Here is a 21,488-nt window from a genome sequence, read left to right on the forward strand (position 1 = left end):
CATTTATTTCAGTAATTTAACTCAAATTCTCACCAAATCAGAATACTTCATAAAACCAATAATAATAATAATAATAATAATAATAATAATAATAATAATAATAATAATAATAATAATAATAATAATAATAATAAACATTTAGTTAATTGTTGGCCTTTTGGAAAGTATGTTAATTTACTGTACATGCAAGCGCACCAAAACCATGGTCATTTAACCAACTTTTGGTGCTTTTGGCAGTGTGGGTAGGTGCCAAATCCTGCTCGAAAATGAAATCAGCATCTTCAAAAAGCTGGTAAGCAGGAGGAAGCATGAAGTGCTCCAAAATTTATTGGTAAATGGGTGCAGTCACTTTGGTTTGAAGACAATGGACCAACACCAGCAGATGACATTGCACCCCAAAATCATCACAGACTGTGGAAACTTAACACTGGACTTCTGTGGTTGGTTGTGCATCTTTTTCTTCCACACTTTTTCGTTCCACTCAACCTTCTGTTAACATACTTGGATACAGCACTCTGTGAACAGCCAGCTTATTGGCAATGCATTTTTGTGACTTACACTCCTTGTAAAGTGTGTCAATGAAGGCTTTGAAGGCTCAGGAAACCTTTGCAGGTGTTTTGAGTTGATTAGCTGATTGGCATGTCATCATATTCTAATTTGTTGAGATCTTGAATTGGTGGGTTTTTGTTAAATGTGAGCCAAAATCATAACAATTTAAAGAACCAAAGACTTGGACTACTTCAATCTGTGTGCACTGAATTTATTTAATACATGAGTTTCACAATTTGAGTTGAATTACTGAAATAAACTTTTCCTCGACATTCTAATTTATTGAGAAACACCTGTATATATGGTTTATCATGGGTTTACTGTATTTATACGTGTGATTGATAACATCAGGGCCTCATTTTGTGCACTGTTTTCAAGGCAAAATTGTCCCAGTTTGATCATCAATACAATATAGAAGAATTATTGATCTCTGATATAGATACAACACTGATTTCTGTTCATTACTTTTAAATATTGATTCAACCATACAAGCATAAAATCAAATATTCAGCAATTACTTTCTTCTTGATCAAAGCTTGAAGCAGACAGTGTATTAAAAAAGCAGTCGATGTCCTGTTATTTAGAGCCATAAAGTTATTTGTTATACACAGAGAAGAAGACAATTTGGGGATACAACAACAGCTTATATCAAATTCCACCCATTGGGGGTGCTAATATAATTCAGCAACAATTAGATGATCCATTAAGTGGGTGTCCTTACATTGCCTCTAATAGGGCTACATGAATAAATTAAATTAATTAATAGAAAATAAAAAAATCAGCAGTCAATCAAATTTGAGTGCCTTTAAACGGACAATATGAATGACATTACATAAATGGACACATTCATACAGTACATTGTTTGAAAATTAGTATCTGTACCCATTTTTGTGAAAATCTTTATCTTGAAGTAATTTTTATTTTATCAGTAGCTAGCAGCTGAGTGTCACCAAAAGAGCCTAAATAAGCATAAAGCTGCCCTGGACATGCAGTGAGCTGAAAAACAGAGAGAATGGCAGAGGGAATGAAAAGAGATAGGGGGATAAATGAGCAGCAGAGGAACAAGGTTTATACAACCCGAATTCCGGAAAAGTTGGGACTTTTTTTAAATTTTAATAAAATGAAAACTTAAAGACTTTCAAATCCCATGAGCCATTATTTTATTCACAATAGAACATAGATAACATAGCAAATGTTTAAACTGAGAAAGTTTACAATTTTATGCACAAAATGAGCTCATTTCAATTTTGATTTCTGCTACAGGTCTCAAATTAGTTGGGACGGGGCATGTTTACCATGGTGTAGCATCTCCTTTTCTTTTCAAAACAGCTTGAAGACGTCTGGGCATTGAGGCTATGAGTTGCTGGAGTTTTGCTGTTGGAATTTGGTCCCATTCTTGCCTTATATAGATTTCCAGCTGCTGAAGAGTTCGTGTTCGTATTTGACGTATTTTTCGTTTAATGATGCGCCAAATGTTCTCTATAGGTGAAAGATCTGGACTGCAGGCAGGCCAGGTTAGCACCCGGACTCTTCTACGACGAAGCCATGCTGTTGTTATAGCTGCAGTATGTGGTTTTGCATTGTCCTGCTGAAATAAACAAGGCCTTCCCTGAAATAGACGTTGTTTGGAGGGAAGCATATGTTGCTCTAAAACCTTTATATACCTTTCAGCATTCACAGAGCCTTCTAAAACATGCAAGCTGCCCATACCGTATGCACTTATGCACACCCATACCATCAGAGATGCTGGCTTTTGAACTGAACGCTGATAACATGCTGGAAGGTCTCCCTCCTCTTTAGCCCGGAGGACACGGCGTCCGTGATTTCCAACAAGAATGTCAAATTTGGACTCGTCTGACCATAAAACACTATTCCACTTTGAAATAGTCAATTTTAAATGAGCCTTGGCCCACAGGACACGACGGCGCTTCTGGACCATGTTCACATATGGCTTCCTTTTTGCATGATAGAGCTTTAGTTGGCACCTGCTGATGGCACGGCGGATTGTGTTTACCGACAGTGGTTTCTGAAAGTATTCCTGGGCCCATTTAGTAATGTCATTGACACAATCATGCCGATGAGTGATGCAGTGTCGTCTGAGAGCCCGAAGACCACTGGCATCCAATAAAGGTCTCCGGCCTTGTCCCTTACGCACAGAGATTTCTCCAGTTTCTCTGAATCTTTTGATGATGTTATGCACTGTAGATGATGAGATTTGCAAAGCCTTTGCAATTTGACGTTGAGGAACATTGTTTTTAAAGTTTTCCACAATTTTTTTACGCAGTCTTTCACAGATTGGAGAGCCTCTGCCCATCTTTACTTCTGAGAGACTCTGCTTCTCTAAGACAAAGCTTTTATAGCTAATCATGTTACAGACCTGATATCAATTAACTTAATTAATCACTAGATGTTCTCCCAGCTGAATCTTTTCAAAACTGCTTGCTTTTTTAGCCATTTGTTGCCCCCGTGCCAACTTTTTTGAGACCTGTAGCAGGCATTAAATTTTAAATGAGCTAATTAAGTGGATAAAAGTGTAAAATTTCTCAGTTTAAACATTTGCTACGTTATCTATGTTCCATTGTGAATAAAATATTGGCTCATGTGATTTGAAATTCCTTTAGTTTTCATTTTATTAAAATTTAAAAAACGTCCCAACTTTTCCGGAATTCGGGTTGTAGTTCTGCTTCTCTTTGTGTGCACAGACAGGTAGGGGGCAAAAGAGCACAAACTGGAGGCAGATTACAGATGACGGCATGCAGCATCTATGTATGAATGTCACCCAACTGCGAGCAATGGGAGATTTTGACTGTAAGCAGTGAATGAATAGGACAAACAACAGTGCTGATGGGTTATTTTACTGCAATATCACACCAGTGTTGTTCCTCTGGGAGACACATTTATTTAATCTCACCCCAAATTGTTTTCATTCATTCCTTCATTTGTTTGCTCATTCATACTAAAACACTCATTAGTAGTGTTTGCTATGGGGAAACATCATTATTACTATGGCTCGTAGCTGTGCTTTAAACAATTCCAAAAGGAAAAATGCCAGATCTTTGGTAAAATGTAGAGTAAATGTTTCTTCCAAGAGAAACATACATCAGTGAATGCAGGGAGGGAAAGAGTGAGTGTATGTGGGTGATGGCCTTCAGTGTGCTGAATGGTGGCATTACTCAAACACACCAGATGAATGTGGCATGTTTTGCCCTAACAGCTCTCTGGGATTTCATTATGTAACTTGAATGGCTCTTTAGATTCCATAAACACTGCACTGAGACAGACAGAGGGATGAAAACTGGAGCTTTTACATAATAATAATAATTATTATTATTATTATAATGAACAGTAACGTCTCGGTTATGTATGGTAACCCTCATTCTCTGAAGGAAGGGAATGGAGACGTTACATTTGATGACCGACAGACTGGGATATCGCTTCGATAGACCAATCTACTTCGAGTGTAATCTAAACAAGCCAATGCACATTGGCATACAATTATTGCATCCAGCTGCAGCTGATCACAGCCTGAGTATAAGAAGGCAACAGATGCAATGCATACCAGCTTTCCGCTGAGAAACCGAGAGAAACCGGTCGCTTAGCGGTGGTACAGCAGCCGTGGCAATTGGACATGACGTCTCCGTTCCTTCCTTCAGGGAATGAGGGTTACCATACGTAACCAAGACTTTCCCTTTCAGTTGCTCATACTCAGCGTCACGTCGGATGACCAGAAATTCGGATTCCTACCAAAGCGCCATGGCCTTCCAGTGCCCTGTGTGAGCCACTTGTGCCCCTTTTTGGTGCATGCCGGGGCTTGCAACAAGAAGTTCCATTCACCATTGTCGAAGCACTACCCACACATATGAACATCCATTAAGGTGCATATGGAAAATTGGAAGTGATTGTAACCCTCTTGGGAATGGAAGAAGTCTACCATTTCTTAAGGATTCAGCAAGTAAAGGCCTGGTGCTGGATGCTCTGCCACGTCTGGCTGAAGAGGGAATGGAGGAGCTCGACAGGGTCTACAGTAGGGACACTCTAGAGTAGTTTTAGCAAGCCGACACTAACCGGGTCCTCTCAGAGCCACTACCCATTTGAGATGAGAACACAGAAAGATACTCCTGGGCCCTCCTGGGACCCAGAGATAGAGAATACCGCACTCACATCAAGATTTTCCAGATTCTCCACCCGGCCCTCATCCAGAGAAGGGAGAGGTGCCTTCACTATCCCTCAAAGAGCTGGTGAACATCCATTTCTCTCTCTCTGGGTCACCTTTCCCAGGGCCTCTCACTTTTCTGCTCACTGCCAGGTTAGACATGGGCCAGGACAGGTGGGGCCAGGCGTGCCAAAAAAGCTACACTTAAGGTCGTAAACTTCCCAAAACCCCAGTGCAAATTCACTGACCTTGGTACCGAAGGGGCCAAAAGGGTGAGTACATCGCTGCTGGAGAAGGCCATGCTGCTGTTCTGTCCACAAAAAGTTTGTGGAAGGGATTTTAACCTTCAGTAAAAGTTTGCTTCAAATCTTCCCTATTTTTTCTTTCAGCTTGGCAGAACGGTGGAGAAGTGAGCATTAGGAAAAGTCAAGTCTGACCGCCAAAGTTGCTGGAGGATGCTCGACCAAAGGCAAGGTCTAACCAGGGGCTGAATAGACGGCGACACATTGTCTTTGTCGTCTTTCTAGAGGATTTCGCGGCCAGAAGTGACACAGGGGGCTTGAGCTGGTGAGGAGGATGCAGGGGGGCGCCGACGGCGATTAGCAGGCTGAGGCACTGCCCACGATGGTATGGTGGCAACCGGAGGATCACGTCGGGGCAAGATGTGCTGAATGGTCTCAGTCTGCTATTGCAACACCAAGAACTGCTGGGCAAAGTCCTCGACAGCGTCGCCGAACAGGCCTAGGAGATGGGAGTTTTTAGAAAGTGAGCTTTGTGGACGTCTCATATCTTGGACAGGTTTGGCCAAAGATGGTGCTCCTGGACCACTAACATGGACATCGCCTTCCCAAGGGACTGTGCCGTGACTTTCGTCACCCGTTAGGGCGAAGTCAGTTGACGTGCGCAGCTCCTGCATCAACCTCTGGTCGGAACCACTTATAGCGCCTTGGCTTGATGTATCTACAGGATAGCCATGGCATGCAGGGCAGAGGCAGCTTGGCCCACAGCACTGTAAGCCTTGGCAGCAAGAGCCGCCGACAGCTTGGCCCACAAGCTTGGACTCTCTCTTTTCTAGCACTTTAAATAAAGTTGCTCCTTTACGCTTAAGTAAGGTTAAGGAAAACAGTTTGACACCATGGTATAATGAGCATACTCGCACCCTAAAGAGAGCAGCCCGAAAAATGGAGCTCAGCAGGAGGAAAACAAAACTAGAGGTATTTCGTATTGCTTGGCGGGAAAGTAACAAATCCTACAGAAAAGCATTAAAAACTGCTAGATCCGATTACTTTTCTTCTCTTTTAGAAGAAAACAAACATAACCCCAGGTATTTATTCAATACAGTGGCTAAATTAACGAAAAATAAAGCCTCAACAAGTGTTGACATTTCCCAACACCACAGCAGTAATGACTTTATGAACTACTTTACTTCTAAAATCGATACTATTAGAGATACAATTGCAACCATTCAGCCGTCAGCTACAGTATCACATCAGACAGTGCACTATAGACCCCCTGAGGAACAGTTCCACTCATTCTCTACCATAGGAGAGGAAGAATTGTATAAACTTGTTAAATCATCTAAACCAACAACATGTATGTTAGACCCTATAACATCTAAGCTCCTAAAAGAGGTGCTTCCAGAAGTCATAGATCCTCTTCTGACTATTATTAATTCCTCATTATCATTAGGATATGTCCCCAAAACCTTCAAACTGGCTGTTATTAAGCCTCTCATCAAAAAACCACAACTTGACCCCAAAGAACTAGTTAATTATAGACCAATCTCGAATCTCCCTTTTCTGTCCAAGATACTAGAAAAGGTGGTATCCACACAATTATATTCCTTCTTAGAGAAAAATGGTATATGTGAGGATTTCCAGTCAGGATTTAGACCGTATCATAGTACTGAGACTGCTCTCCTTAGAGTTACAAATGATCTGCTCTTATCATCTGATCGTGGGTGTATCTCTCTATTAGTTTTATTGGATCTTAGTGCTGCGTTTGACACAATTGACCACAACATTCTTTTGCATAGACTTGAACACTTTGTTGGCATCAGTGGAAGTGCATTAGCATGGTTTAAATCGTACTTATATGACCGCCATCAGTTCGTAGCAGTGAATGAAGATGTATCCTATCGATCACAAGTGCAGTATGGAGTACCTCAAGGCTCAGTACTAGGGCCGCTACTCTTCACGCTTTATATGTTACCCTTGGGAGATATCATCAGGAAACATGGTGTTAGCTTTCACTGTTATACTGATGATACTCAGCTCTATATTTCTTCGCAGCCCGGTGAAACACACCAATTTGAAAAACTAATGGATTGCATAGTCGATATAAAAAACTGGATGACGAGTAATTTCTTACTGCTAAATTCTGAAAAAACAGAGGTGTTAATTATAGGACCTAAAAACTCTGCTTGTAATAACCTAGAACACTGTCTAAGACTTGATGGTTGCTCTGTCAATTCTTCGTCATCAGTTAGGAACCTAGGTGTGCTATTTGATCGCAATCTTTCCTAAGAAAGCCATGTTTCTAGCATTTGTAAAACTGCATTTTTCCATCTCAAAAATATATCTAAATTACGCCCTATGCTCTCAATGTAAAATGCAGAAATGTTAATCCATGCATTTATGACCTCAAGGTTAGATTATTGTAATGCTTTATTGGGTGGTTGATCTGCACGCTTAGTAAACAAACTACAGCTAGTCCAAAATTCAGCAGCAAGAGTTCTTACTAGAACCAGGAAGTATGACCATATTAGCCCGGTCCTGTCAACACTGCACTGGCTCCCTATCAAGCATTGCATAGATTTTAAAATATTGCTTATTACTTATAAAGCCCTGAATGGTTTAGCACCTCATAATTTGAATGAGCTCCTTTTACATTATAATCCTCTACGTCCGCTACGTTCTCAAAACTCAGGCAATTTGATAATACCTAGAATATCAAAATCAACTGCAGGCGGCAGATCCTTTTCCTATTTGGCGCCCAAACTCTGGAATAACCTACCTAACATTGTTGGGGAGGCAGACACACTCTTGCAGTTTAAATCTAGATTAAAGACCCATCTCTTTAACCTGGCATACACATAACATACTAATATGCTTTTATTATCCAAATCCGTTTAAGGATTTTTAGGCTGCATTAATTAGGTAAACCGGAACCGGAAACACTTCCCATAACACCCTATGTACTTGCTACATCATTAGAAGAATGGCATCTACGCTAATATTTGTCTGTTTCTCTCTTGTTCCGAGGTCACCAGATCCAGTCTGTGTCTAGATCAGAGGGTCACTGCAGTCACCCGGATCCAGTACGTATCCAGACCAGATGCTGGATCAGCACCTAGAAAGGACCTCTACATCCCTGAAAGACAGCGGAGACCAGGACAACTAGAGCCCCAGATACAGATCCCCTGTAAAGACCTTGTCTCAGAGGAGCACCAGGACAAGACCACAGGAAACAGATGATTCTTCTGCACAATCTGACTTTGCTGCAGCCTGGAATTGAACTACTGGTTTCGTCTGGTCAGAGGAGAACTGGCCCCCCAACTGAGCCTGGTTTCTCCCAAGGTTTTTTTCTCCATTCTGTCACCGATGGAGTTTCGGTTCCTTTGCGCTGTCGCCTCTGGCTTGCTTAGTTGGGGACACTTCATCTACAGCGATATCGTTGACTTGATTGCAAATAAATGCACAGACACTATTTAAATAAACAGAGATGACATAACTGAATCCAATGATGAACTGCCTTTAACTATCATTTTTGCATTATTGACACTGTTTTCCTAATGAATGTTGTTCAGTTGCTTTGACGCAATGTATTTTGTTTAAAGCGCTATATAAATAAATAAAGGTGACACAGCACTTTAAGCCTTGACAGCAAGAGTCGCCGACAGCTTACAGGCCTTGGACGGGAGACATGGAAGATTCCTCCAAAGTGGTGGTGTTTTGTGGGCACAGGTGAACTGCAACCGCTCTCTCTACCTGGGGAATGTCCACGTACCCTCTGGCTGCCCCGTCATCGAGAGTGGTGATGAAGATTAGGGAGTCGAGCGGCTTCTGGCCATAAAAGGGGCCGTCCACGACTTCGTCACCTCTTCATGCACCTCCGGGAAGAAAGGAACTGGAGCAGAACGCAGTTGTGAGCCACGCTCCACGCGGAAAAACCAATCATCCAGCCATGAGCGCTCAGGGCTGGAAGGTGTAGTCACCTCCATCCCGATGCTCACGGCTGCCAAGGCAAGCATGGCCGACAACACCAAGTCAGATTCAGCACCAGCGACAACACCCGAGGGGGGCAGCCCCGCCGAATCCTCATCCTCAGAGGCCGATAGCCCACCCCCCGATGCAGCAATCAACATCTGATCCTCGGGTGGTGCACCGAAAGACACGCTGGGGCTGCCAGCAGAGTCTCAGCAGAATCAGTCGGCAGCTGCACGGGACATGCGCTACGGGAGGAGTAAGAGCTCCGTTGGGTGTGGCCCGGCGGAGAAGCTCTCACTCTCATCCTCAGATCTCCCAGAGCGGCAGCTGGCGGGCCCCTGCTCGAGCCAGAGAAACCAGGATGGGTGGCAAAAGAGGGGTCTGCTACACTCCCCTTGAGGAGTGAGAGACGCAATCGCAGCTATGCCATGCTCAATACGCCCACAATAGACACATGAGTCATCCACGGGCGCTGCCTCAGCGTGTTGGACCCCAAGACGCGAATCATCCGTACCAATTGCTTCCGTACCAAATCTTGTACCAATGCAATGACAAATACTATACTGCTTCCATGAGAGTCAGAAAATACAAATATCTCTCTCTGAAACTGCTGAAGTGTCTTTAGCCTGCTGCTTTTACTGTGAATAAGGTGCAAGCTGAGTCACTTTCCAGAAAGAATAGCAATTTGTAACACAATAACTTACTTGTATTATAACAAATTATACATGTTAAAAAAATGTGTTGATGCCTGTTAAAGACCTTCAACCAAAATAAATTCTCAGATCTACTGGCTTCATGAGAGAAAAAAATCCACTTGAAAAATAGCATTTATACTCAAAATGCATCATTGTGAATTGTCCTTGAGCAAGACACTTAACCCCTAGTTGCTCCAGAGGCTTGTGACCTCTGACATATATAAAGCAATTGTAAGTCGTTTTGGATAAAAGCATCAGCTAAATGAATAAATGTAAATTTAAATGTCAAAGTCCTGGAGGCAGATTTGTTTCCCAGGTCAGGGAATCTCAAATAAAATCAAGCAGCGATGAAAGGGCCCGTCGCACTCGGGCTCACCACCATCCGGTGCCCATAGGAGGAACAGTGAACGTTGGGCCATATGCTTATAAAATAGTAAATATTTGTGCCACATTTCCTGCTGCCAACCGGTGGCACTATAATTATAACTGAATATCAACATGTAAATGTCTTCAGGCCAGGACTCTTACCAAACATGCATAGTTTCGGGCAGATCAGTCAAGTCATGTTTAAGTTAGTATAAAATAAGTCATTTCCTGTTGCCAGCAGGCGGCGCTATACTTATAAATGAATATTGGCCTTTAGTTGTGTTCAGGCCAGTACTCTTATAAAACATGTGATGTTTGGGTCAGATGGGGAATTGTATGCATGAGTTACAACAACGTCCTGTTTTATAGTATTAATAGCATCATTTGCACATACTAAGTGTTGCAAGAATGTTTGAAAATATTTTTAGCATGATTAGCACACAATGGCATATTTTACTGTATTGCAAATAGTGCATAAACGTGTTAAAAATGACACTTCCTGTTGCCAGCATAACCGAATATAACCGAATATGGGCATGTTGATTTATTTAGGACAGGACCCTTGTCAAACGTGTGAAGTTTGGGGTAGATCGGACATTGCTTGCCTGAGTTGCAGCATCTTCCTTTTTCACTGCATTAGTAGCATGATTTAACACTTAGCTAAGTGTTGCTAGCATGTATTATTATGTATCTAGTATGTTGCCAGCCTATTTAACACTTGTTTACACTTTTTAATATGTTCCTAGGAGTCCATAACAGTGTAAACCTTGTCACTTCCTGTTACCAGCAGGTGACGCTATGACTATAACTGAATTTGGTCAGGGGTGTTTGTTCAGAACTCACACATGTGAAGTTTGGGGAAGATCGGACATTGCTTGCCTGAGTTACAGCAACTTCCTTTTTCACTACATTATTAGCATGCTTTAGCACTTAGCTAAGTGTTGCTAGCATTTATTAGTATGTATCTAGTATGTTGCCAGCCTATTTAACACTTGTTGATGCTTATTAATATGTTCCTAGGAGTCTGTAACAGTGTTAACCATGTCACTTCCTGTTATCAGCAGGTGGAGCTATGACTATAACTGAAGTTGGTCATGGGTGTTTATTCAGGACAGAACACCTATCACACGTGTTACGTTTGGGGAAGATCGGACATTGCTTGCCTTAGTTACAGCAACTTCCTTTTTCACTGCCTTAGTAGAATGCTTTAACACTTAGCTAAGTGTTGCTAGCATGTATTAGTATGTTTCTAGCATGTTGCCAGCCTATTTAACACTTGTTTACACTTTTTAATATGTTCCTAGGAGTCTTTAACAGTGTTAACAGTGTCACTTCCTGTTACCAGCAGGTGGCGCTATGACTATAACTGAATTTGGTCATGGGTGTTTGTTCAGGACAGAAAACCTATCACACGTGTGAAGTTTGGGGAAGATTGGACATTGCTTGCCTTAGTTACAACAACTTCCTTTTTCACTACATTATTAGCATGCTTTAGCACTTAGCTAAGTGTTGCTGGCATGTATTATTATGTATCTAGTATGTTGCTAGCCTATTTAACACTTGTTTACACTTTTTAATATGTTCCTAGGAGTCCATAACAGTGTAAACCTTGTCACTTCCTGTTAACAGCAGGTGGCGCTATGACTATAACTGAATTTGGTCAGGGGTGTTTGTTCAGAACTCACACGTGTGAAGTTTGGGGAAGATCGGAGATTGCTTGCCCGAGGTACAGCAACTTCCTTTTTCACTACATTATTAGCATGCTTTAGCACTTAGCTAAGTGTTGCTGGCATGTATTATTATGTATCTAGTATGTTGCTAGCCTATTTAACACTTGTTTACACTTTTTAATATGTTCCTAGGAGTCCATAACAGTGTAAACCTTGTCACTTCCTGTTAACAGCAGGTGGCGCTATGACTATAACTGAATTTGGTCAGGGGTGTTTGTTCAGAACTCACACGTGTGAAGTTTGGGGAAGATCGGAGATTGCTTGCCCGAGTTACAGCAACTTCCTTTTTCACTACATTATTAGCATGCTTTAGCACTTAGCTAAGTGTTGCTAGCATGTATTAGTATGTATCTAGTATGTTGCCAGCCCATTTAACACTTGTTGATGCTTATTAATATGTTCCTAGGAGTCTGTAAGAGTGTTAACCATGTCACTTCCTGTTATCAGCAGGTGGAGCTATGACTATAACTGAATTTGGTCATGGGTGTTTATTCAGGACAGAACACCTATCACACGTGTTACGTTTGGGGAAGATCGGACATTGCTTGCCTTAGTTACAGCAACTTCCTTTTTCACTGCCTTAGTAGAATGCTTTAACACTTAGCTAAGTGTTGCTAGCATGTATTAGTATGTTTCTAGCATGTTGCCAGCCTATTTAACACTTTTTGACACTTTTTAATTTGTCCCCCAGGAGTCCATAACAGTGTTAACCTTGTCACTTCCTGTTACCAGCAGGTGGCACTATGACTATAACTGAGTTTGGTCATGGGTGTTTTTTTCGAACAGAACACCTATCACACGTGTGAAGTTTGGGGAAGATCGGACATTGCTTGCCTGAGTTAGAGCAGCTTCCCTTTTCACTACATTAGTAGCATGCTTTAGCACTTAGCTAAGTGTTGCTAGCATGTATTAGTATGTATCTAACACAATGCCAGCTTATTTAACACTTGTTGACAATTTTTAATATGTTCTTAGGAGTCCATAAGAGTTTTAACCTTGTCACTTCCTGTTACCAGCAGGTAGCGCTATGACTATAACTGAATTTGGTCATGGGTGTTTATTCAGGACAGAACACCTATCACACGTGTTACGTTTGGGGAAGATCGGACATTGCTTGCCTTAGTTACAGCAACTTCCTTTTTCACTGCCTTAGTAGAATGCTTTAACACTTAGCTAAGTGTTGCTAGCATGTATTAGTATGTTTCTAGCATGTTGCCAGCCTATTTAACACTTTTTGACACTTTTTAATTTGTCCCCCAGGAGTCCATAACAGTGTTAACCTTGTCACTTCCTGTTACCAGCAGGTGGCACTATGACTATAACTGAGTTTGGTCATGGGTGTTTTTTTGGAACATAACACCTATCACACGTGTGAAGTTTGGGGAAGATCGGACATTGCTTGCCTGAGTTAGAGCAGCTTCCCTTTTCACTACATTAGTAGCATGCTTTAGCACTTAGCTAAGTGTTGCTAGCATGTATTAGTATGTATCTAACACAATGCCAGCTTATTTAACACTTGTTGACAATTTTTAATATGTTCTTAGGAGTCCATAAGAGTTTTAACCTTGTCACTTCCTGTTACCAGCAGGTAGCGCTATGACTATAACTGAATTTGGTCATGTTAAAGGTCTTATGATGACCCTCACTAAATTTGAAGACAATCCGATTAAAACTGTAGGAGTAGTTCGTCAAAGTACGAGGCATGGAAATGGCAAAAACTGCACAAAAATCGTACAGGAAATTCAAAATAACTTACTTCCTGTTGGGTTTTGGATTTTGTACAAAGAGACTTATTTGTAGGTAATGGTGTGCTACATGTGTGTACCGATTTTCATGCATGTAAGTGAAACATAGCTCGAGGCGCACTCCGTTGAATTATAACAGGTGGCGCTATCGAGCCATTTTGCCACACCCACTTCTGGAACCTATATCAGATGTAAATTTTCGCCAGTCCTGATGCGTGTGCAAAGTTTCGTGAGTTTTGGAGCATGTTTAGGCCCTCAAAAATGCAATTCATTTCGGAGAAGAAGAAGAATTATTATTATTTTTTTTTTTTTGTTTAAAAGATATAGTGGGGCTGATGGGGCAGAAATCAGTGGGGCAAATTTAACCATTAATTTCTAGGTAACTATCCATGCCATAATTACAGTAAATGCAACTAGCCACAAAACTTTCATGTTCAATGTTGTATGAGGAAAACAAATTATGGCTTATTATAAATGAAAAGAAATATCATAAAAATTATATTTGTGATTCTTTACATTGTCTTTCTAATGAATGCTGAATTGTGTTGTTGAGATTGCCATGGCAGCTGATTGGATCCTGTGATTAGTGTCATTAATGTGATCATGGGGCATTTGTCTGTACAAACACACACGCTCACCCGTCCAGCCGGAGATCTGGCAGACTCCTGTTGAGCGCGATCATGTCACTAGCCATAAGGTTGAATTGATTGATTTTAAAGAGCTCTTTCATCTTCTCCTGCTCATCTTTGGGAATTACCACAGCCTTCCCCATTTCACCTGGTGCCTCATGGGTGCGGGACATCACCGCTGGAACACAGAAATCAGGAAGGCAGTCGGTATTAAATAACCAAACATGTCCCCATGTATTTATTCCACACATTTAGAAGAATGTCATCTATGACATCTAATAAGGTGTAATGTGCAATCACTATGCCTATTCCCATGCTAATAGTTGTTATAATAATAAGTTAATGGTAATAACTTATTTTATCTTCATAATATTAACATCCTCATAATCTTATTGTGCAATTGTCATGATTCTGCCATCTTGTTCTTGATTTTTCTCTTGTCTTGCGGCAGAATCATGACAGGCCCATGTTTGCATGTGCAGCACATGGCCATTTGTTTGGCCATGTGCTTGCGTTGTCTCGTCATGTAACCCCGCCCCCTTGTTATCCTCGTTTTGTAATTATTAGCGTATCAGTTTCACCTGTTGTGTTCATTATTAGCCTCCCTTTATAACACCCTTGTGTTTCTCTGTCCTTTGTCGGTTCATTGTCAAATGTTGTCAGATGTTGTCAAGCTTTGTCACTGTCTATCTTAATGATATCTCGCTGTGAGTATTTTGTCTGGAGTTCTGTTCAACGTATAATGTAAATTGTTTTGTTGTTAGTTACTGTTTAGTCATCGTCAAGTCTTAGTCAAGTCTTAGTCAAGTCTTAGTCAAGGCTTTTGCCTTTTGTATTATTTTGCCCCCTCGTGGGTTTTGTTTTCTGTTTTTGTCTACAATAAATCTTGTGAGAGCATTCTGTCTACTTTTGGGTTCATCAACCTCCACCCGTGTGACAGAATGAACCGACTAAGAAGGAACCCAGTAGACTGTATGTCCTCCCTGCTCCAGCGACAATCAGAGATCTGTGAACAATGCTGGTTGTCGGCCCCCACCGACAGAGAGAGGGTCAACCTTCCATTCTCGTCCCAGGGTGAGTGGATCCTGAGAGATTATGCCCAACTCTGGGATCGTTTCTCTCGGGAGGAGCCACAGAGTCCCAGCGTGTTGTCGCCACCAGCCAAGCTGCCCGTGATCCTGGAGGGTCGGGTCCTGGCTGTTGTTTCTCAAGGGGACCAGGCTCACACCACTTCTTCCGAGGTCCCATCCACTCCTGTTGATCTTCGTGGCAAACGAGGGAGACGGACTTGGTGGGATTCTCCGTCGGAGTCATCCTCGACTGAGTCAGCGCTGCCTGAGACTGCCCTTCCAACGCAAGATTTACAGCACAGATCCCGCTGATTCCAACACAGATCCCGCTGAGCTTCTACAACCGGCCACATGTCCGGCTATGACTTCCACACCGCGACCTAAGAGAAAGAAGAGGAGAAAGGAAGCCTCTCGTCCTTCATCTCTGCCTGTCCCAGAGCCCGCTACTGCAAGCGCTGTGCCAGAGCCCGCTACTGCAAGCGCTGTCCTAAGCACTGTCCCAGAGCCAGCTACTGCAAGCACTGTCCCTGAAATAGCTATTGAAGGCAGGGTTCCAGAGCCTGCTGTCGTGAGTACCGCAGAGTGTCGCGGCCGATTCAGCTGCTGAAGCTGTCTTGCGGGCTGTTTCAGCTCATCCAGAGATGCCTGTCCTCGTCGCTGCTGACACATTCGCTGAATACCTAAAACGTCTTATCCAGATTCTTGAAGCCCCTTTCAAGTCAGTCATGTCTTGTCCTGAGTCCACTGATTCTAAGAGCACCGTGAGCGCCGTACCCCAGTCAGCTGCCGTGAGCACCGTACCCCAGTCAGCTGCCGTGAGCGCCGTACCCCAGTCAGCTGCAGACGATGATCTCCCCGATTCAGAGATGGGGAGCGTTGATATTGAGCCGTCTTTGGGGAGCTCTATTCTTGCTTCTGCTCCACAGTCACTCGCAGTATCCCCTGTCTTGTCTCCTGTTGTGTCGCCTCCTGTCTCCCCTGTCAAGCTGCCTACTGTTTCCCCCAAGTCATCCCCTCATGTGTCTCCAGCCAAGTTCCCCCGGATTCCCAGTCCTCAGTCCTCGTCCCGGAGACCCAAGACCCCCAGTCCTCCCATCCACCCTGGACTGCTCCCCAAGGACTTTGTGTTTCCCCCACCTCCTCTGCCTTGTTCATTGTTTTTGATTTTGCACCCTAAACCTGTGATTGTTTTTTCATGTTTGCCATTAGTGTTATTCGTCATGTTTTGTTGGTTTGTGTCCTTGTCACAGTCTGTTATGTCTCGTGTTTAGTTTCCCTTAGGGAGCATCTGGTAGCCGCTCCTTAAGGGAGGGGTTCTGTCATGATTCTGCCATCTTGTTCTTGATTTTTCTCTTGTCTTGCGGCAGAATCATGACAGGCCCATGTTTGCATGTGCAGCACATGGCCATTTGTTTGGCCATGTGCTTGCGTTGTCTCGTCATGTAACCCCGCCCCCTTGTTATCCTCGTTTTGTAATTATAAGCATATCAGTTTCACCTGTTGTGTTCATTATTAGCCTCCCTTTATAACCCCCTTGTGTTTCTCTGTCCTTTGTCGGTTCATTGTCAAATGTTGTCAGATGTAGTCAAGCTTTGTCACTGTCTATCTTAATGATATCTCGCAGTGAGTATTTTGTCTGGAGTTCTGTTCAACGTATAATGTAAATTGTTTTGTTGTTAGTTACTGTTTAGTCATCGTCAAGTCTTAGTCAAGGCTTTTGCCTTTTGTCTTATTTTACCCCCCTTAGTGGGTTTTGTTTTCTGTTTTTGTCTACAATAAATCTTGTGAGAGCATTCTGTCTACTTTTGGGTTCATCAACCTCCCCCCGCATGACAGCAATAACCTGCTATGCCTCTGAAACTATGCTTTCTATTTCAGCTAACATTACAAAACATTCTGTCATATAGACATTTTTCAGTTGTCCAATTAATTCCTAATGTATAAAATGTATCCCGCCTTTCATTATTTCTTGTTGAGTGTCTTTTTGTCACCTGGACATTAATGTTTACAGTTCACATATGGAAATAAAATGTTATAAAAAAAAAATGTTGACTTCGATATAAGAAAAAGAGGCTGGAAATTAAAATAATTATAACATATATTTGAATTAATATACAAGTTAATATAAATAGTAATCATTTAAATGAATAATATAATAAAATAAATTGAATAAGCTCAGAAAAGCACAACTGTCCATTTGACTGATATACCTATACAGTGTGGTTTGAGCTGAACAAAAAGCAGATTTTAGGTGGCTCTGCTGCAGGTAAAACCCATCTAAACTGACAGCAGTGTTCTGAACCATTGATCCATGTTATAGGATCTGTCAACACAGACACTTTCTGTCCTTAAAATTTGACTTAACACTGTTGTCAAACAGAGACTACAAAGACAGCAAGCGAATCAACATGAACACTTTCAGAAAAACACTCAACATTTTTTGATCATGAGTTTTATTACTCCTCATCAGTAACCGTAACATTAGTTACATTTTCATCTGAAATATTCAGAAGGACCGTAAAGCTATACATACATGTAATAATTCTCCAAAAATGTATTAAAACGCATGCTCTATGTGTTTGTGTTGTATCATATCTGATACATGAGGCTTTTATGGTACAGGAAACAAAAAAAAAACTATTTTATTCAGAGGCAATATGATGCAGATGCTGTTATTTGTATGGGAAAAATGTAAGATGAAATTCTGATGGCTATTAAAAGCAAATTATCAAATTTTTATAACAGTATATCAAAATGAATGTGAATATTTGTAAGATAATATTTAAATTTTACATTTTATGATAAAGCTTTAAGCTGCTTCTCTCCAGTACTGTTACGACTACGCTACTGTGAAGAGTGAGGAATGAGGAATGAGGAGACGCAGGAGAATTCACAGTAAACACAGACTTTAATCCTTCCAACAAAGAACACACATAGCACAAGACGTTCACATTAAATACTGGACAAAGACAGACTGCACTGCATCTATATTAGGATTCACTCAATGTATTGTATTCACAATAGAATGTACTAATTATTTACACTTGTAAATCCCATATAGAAATACACATTTGTATAAATAAAACAAACAGCAGGCCTGCACAACAATATACAATCAAAATAAAGAACAGTATGCACAGAAAGGATTCAAGATACAGAGATACTTAGATCGTGCAGTGAGGTAGTTCTCAGTTCTGATAATTCCCAATAGTTTCAGGGAAACGTCTACTTGACAGGAGGGATAGGTGCAAACAGATGATTGGACTCATTGTAATCCTCACACGAAGACTTAAACAGGCAAATAGTGACATGCTGGGCGTGTGAAGTACTGACAATACTTGTATAATTTGTGAGATTCGTGATGTGAAAAACTCAACAGGTAATCCCAACGAACTCTGTTGCAATCTCAAGGCATCGGCCGACCATCCGTGTGGAAAACATCTGTACAATCGGTATGTTTATGACCAATCTCTCGCTCGAAGACTTCAATCAAACTCACTGATCTCTTATTAATCTATCTGAACTCGCAAGACTCTCTGTAAACAAGCCTATTCAGCTGATGCAATAACTAGAATAAATCGGATGTGATAGAATTATTATAATGAAACAATTTAAATTAAACAGGGCCTTTTGCACACTGGAACTTAAATGCATGCGGTAATTGATAAGACACACCTGGGAGCAATAAACAATCAAGCACATGAGAAAACTAGGTCACGGGGAGCACATGGGGATGGAAAACAACAAAACAGGTCCATAACGCTGGCACCCACCGCAGAAGGTGCATTCCCATGCCGAGTGAAACAGAGGGAAGGACAGGAGGGAACTTGGGAGGTGGCTCAGGAGGCAGACAAAAACACCAGAGTCAAGGGATGTAGAGGGGCTGCCAAACGACAGCAGAAGAGGCAGGAGCGGGTGGGAGGACGGGCATTTGTGGTCCTTGAGCAATCTTTCCCCCTGCTTCAGCAGTATTTCGGGTGGGCGAGGGGAAACACGCAGTTATACTTTTGTAGGTCCGGTATTCTGTCTCGTCTATGCTACTATGAAGAGCAGGAAATGAGGGGACACAGAAGATTTCACAGTAAACACAGGCTTTAATCCTTCCAACATAGGATTTTTGCATTTCACAGCAAAAAGACACACGCCACAACCTGAATATTAGGGCAGCAACAACTAATCGATAAAATCGATTATTATTTATAATGAAAATCATTGACAACGTGCCAAAGTGCACGTACAACTGCAGCCAGTCACATCAAATTACAGCACTGAATAACGCATTTATATGGATAAGATGCATCTACAGTTATTGGAGGAAACTGAATGAGCTCCTGCAGGAAAAGTATGTGATCCAAGCTGTCCAAAACATTATAAATATTTATTTTCTGTTCAAGATACTAGAAAAGGTAGCATCCTCACAATTATATTCCTTCTTAAAATAAAAATGGTATCTGTGAAGATATACAGTCAGGATTTAGACCGTATCATAGAACTGAGACTGCTCTCCTTAGAGTTACAAATGACCTGCTCTTATCATCTGATCATGGGTGTATCTCTCTATTAGTGATATTGAATCTTAGTGCTGTGTCCGACACTACAGACCACAACATTCTTTTGCATAGACTAGAAAACTTTGTTGGCATTAATGGAAGTGCATTAGCATTAGTCAAATGCAGAAATGTTAATCCATGCGTTTATGACCTCAAGGTTAGATTATTGTAATGCTTTATTTTGTTTAAAGCGCTATATAAAATAAAGGTGACTATTTGGTTGTTGTTCTGCACGCTTAGTAAACAAGCTACAGCTAGTCCAAAATGCAGCAGGAAGAGTTCTTACTAGAACCAGGAAGTATGACCATATTAGCCCGGTCCTGTCAACACTGCACTGGCTCCCTATCAAACATCGTTTAGATTTAAAAATCTTGCTTACTACTTATAAAGCCCTGAATTGTTTAGCACCTCGGTATTTGAACAAGCTTTTGTTACATTATAATCTCAAAAACTCAGGCAATTAGATAATACCTAGAATATCAAAATCAAGTGCGGGCGGCAGATCCTTTTCCTATTTGGCGCCTAAACTCTGGAATAACCTACCTAACATAGTTCGGGAGGCAGACACACTTTTGCAGTTTAAATCTAGATTAAAGACCCATCTCTTTAACCTGGCTTACACATAACATACTAATATGCTTCTAATATCCAAATCCGTTAAAGGATTTTTAGGCTGCATTAATTAGGTAAACCGGAACCGGAAACACTTCCCATAACAACCTATGTACTTGCTACATCATTAGAAGAATGGCATCTACGCTAATATTAGTCTGTTTCTCTCTTATTCCGAGGTCACCGCAGCCACCAGATCCAGTCTGTATCCAGATCAAAGGGTCACTGCAGTCACCCAGATCCAGTACGTATCCAGACCAGATGGTGGATCAGCACCTTGAAAGGACCTCTACTGCCCTGAAAGACAGCGGAGACCAGGACAACTAGAGCCCCAGATACAGATCCCCTGTAAAGACCTTGTCTCAGAGGAGCACCAGGACAAGACCACAGGAAACAGATGATTCTTCTGCACAATCTGACTTTGCTGCAGCCTGGAATTGAACTGCTGGTTTCATCTGGTCGGAGGAGAACTGAGATACTGAGATACAGTAGGCTTTATAGGATTAAGCCAATGTTTTCCCTTCGGTACATAATATGCTTTTCTAAAACTCTAAAGTAGCGCATGTCAGAAATGACTAGAAAATTTGTAAATCATCTCAAGGACTATCAACCTTCTACATACTGTCGTGCATCTGATTACTAGGAAATAACATTTATTAAATTAAACACAAAAACAAATTAATCAATAAAACCACCAACAGATACAAACTCATATTTTTTTTTTATAATTCCCTTGCAAAACTCACTGCCACAATAATAGGTTGCATTCTAAGTGATTTATATTCTACAATATTATTAGAGGCTGCTCTCTGTTCACCTATATTTATCACCGTCTCCATCTATAAACCAATATTCTCAGCTCTCCCAGTGCCATAGATCCATCTGCGGCTGACCAGGTTAAGAGGGTTCAATCCAAACCACTCACAGCCAATCACAGGCCACATTAATAGCTTTTCTGATTTGATGGGTTTCTAAGTTAATAGGTCAGGGTGAACCTGGAAGTCTGCATAGGTTCAGGCAAAATCACCCTGCTTTATGCATACTGACAGAGAACTAAACATGATAGAGTGTGCAGCAAAACACCCCAATAAAACCAGGAGTGCTGTGACTGCAGTATGAGAGCAACTCATCAGAAAATAACGGCAAGAATGAAACTCTGCAGCACTGCTTCAACCTTCACA

The 21,488-nt window shown here is 41.5% G+C and overlaps 1 protein-coding gene across 2 annotated transcripts in view; it reads right to left on the reverse strand.

The window, feature by feature from the left end:
• Window positions 1-21,488, reverse strand: part of galnt13 (UDP-N-acetyl-alpha-D-galactosamine:polypeptide N-acetylgalactosaminyltransferase 13) — an 82,289-nt gene that overhangs the window by 49,404 nt on the left and 11,397 nt on the right. For both annotated transcript variants that reach the window (XM_059499467.1, XM_059499466.1), the window contains exon 3: window positions 14,085-14,253. In XM_059499467.1, coding sequence (XP_059355450.1) covers window positions 14,085-14,253 — 169 coding nt within the window. The remainder of the gene's footprint in view (window positions 1-14,084; window positions 14,254-21,488) is intronic.

This window comes from Carassius carassius, chromosome 19 (assembly GCF_963082965.1).
Source record: "Carassius carassius chromosome 19, fCarCar2.1, whole genome shotgun sequence".
Taxonomy (NCBI): Eukaryota; Metazoa; Chordata; class Actinopteri; order Cypriniformes; family Cyprinidae; genus Carassius; species Carassius carassius.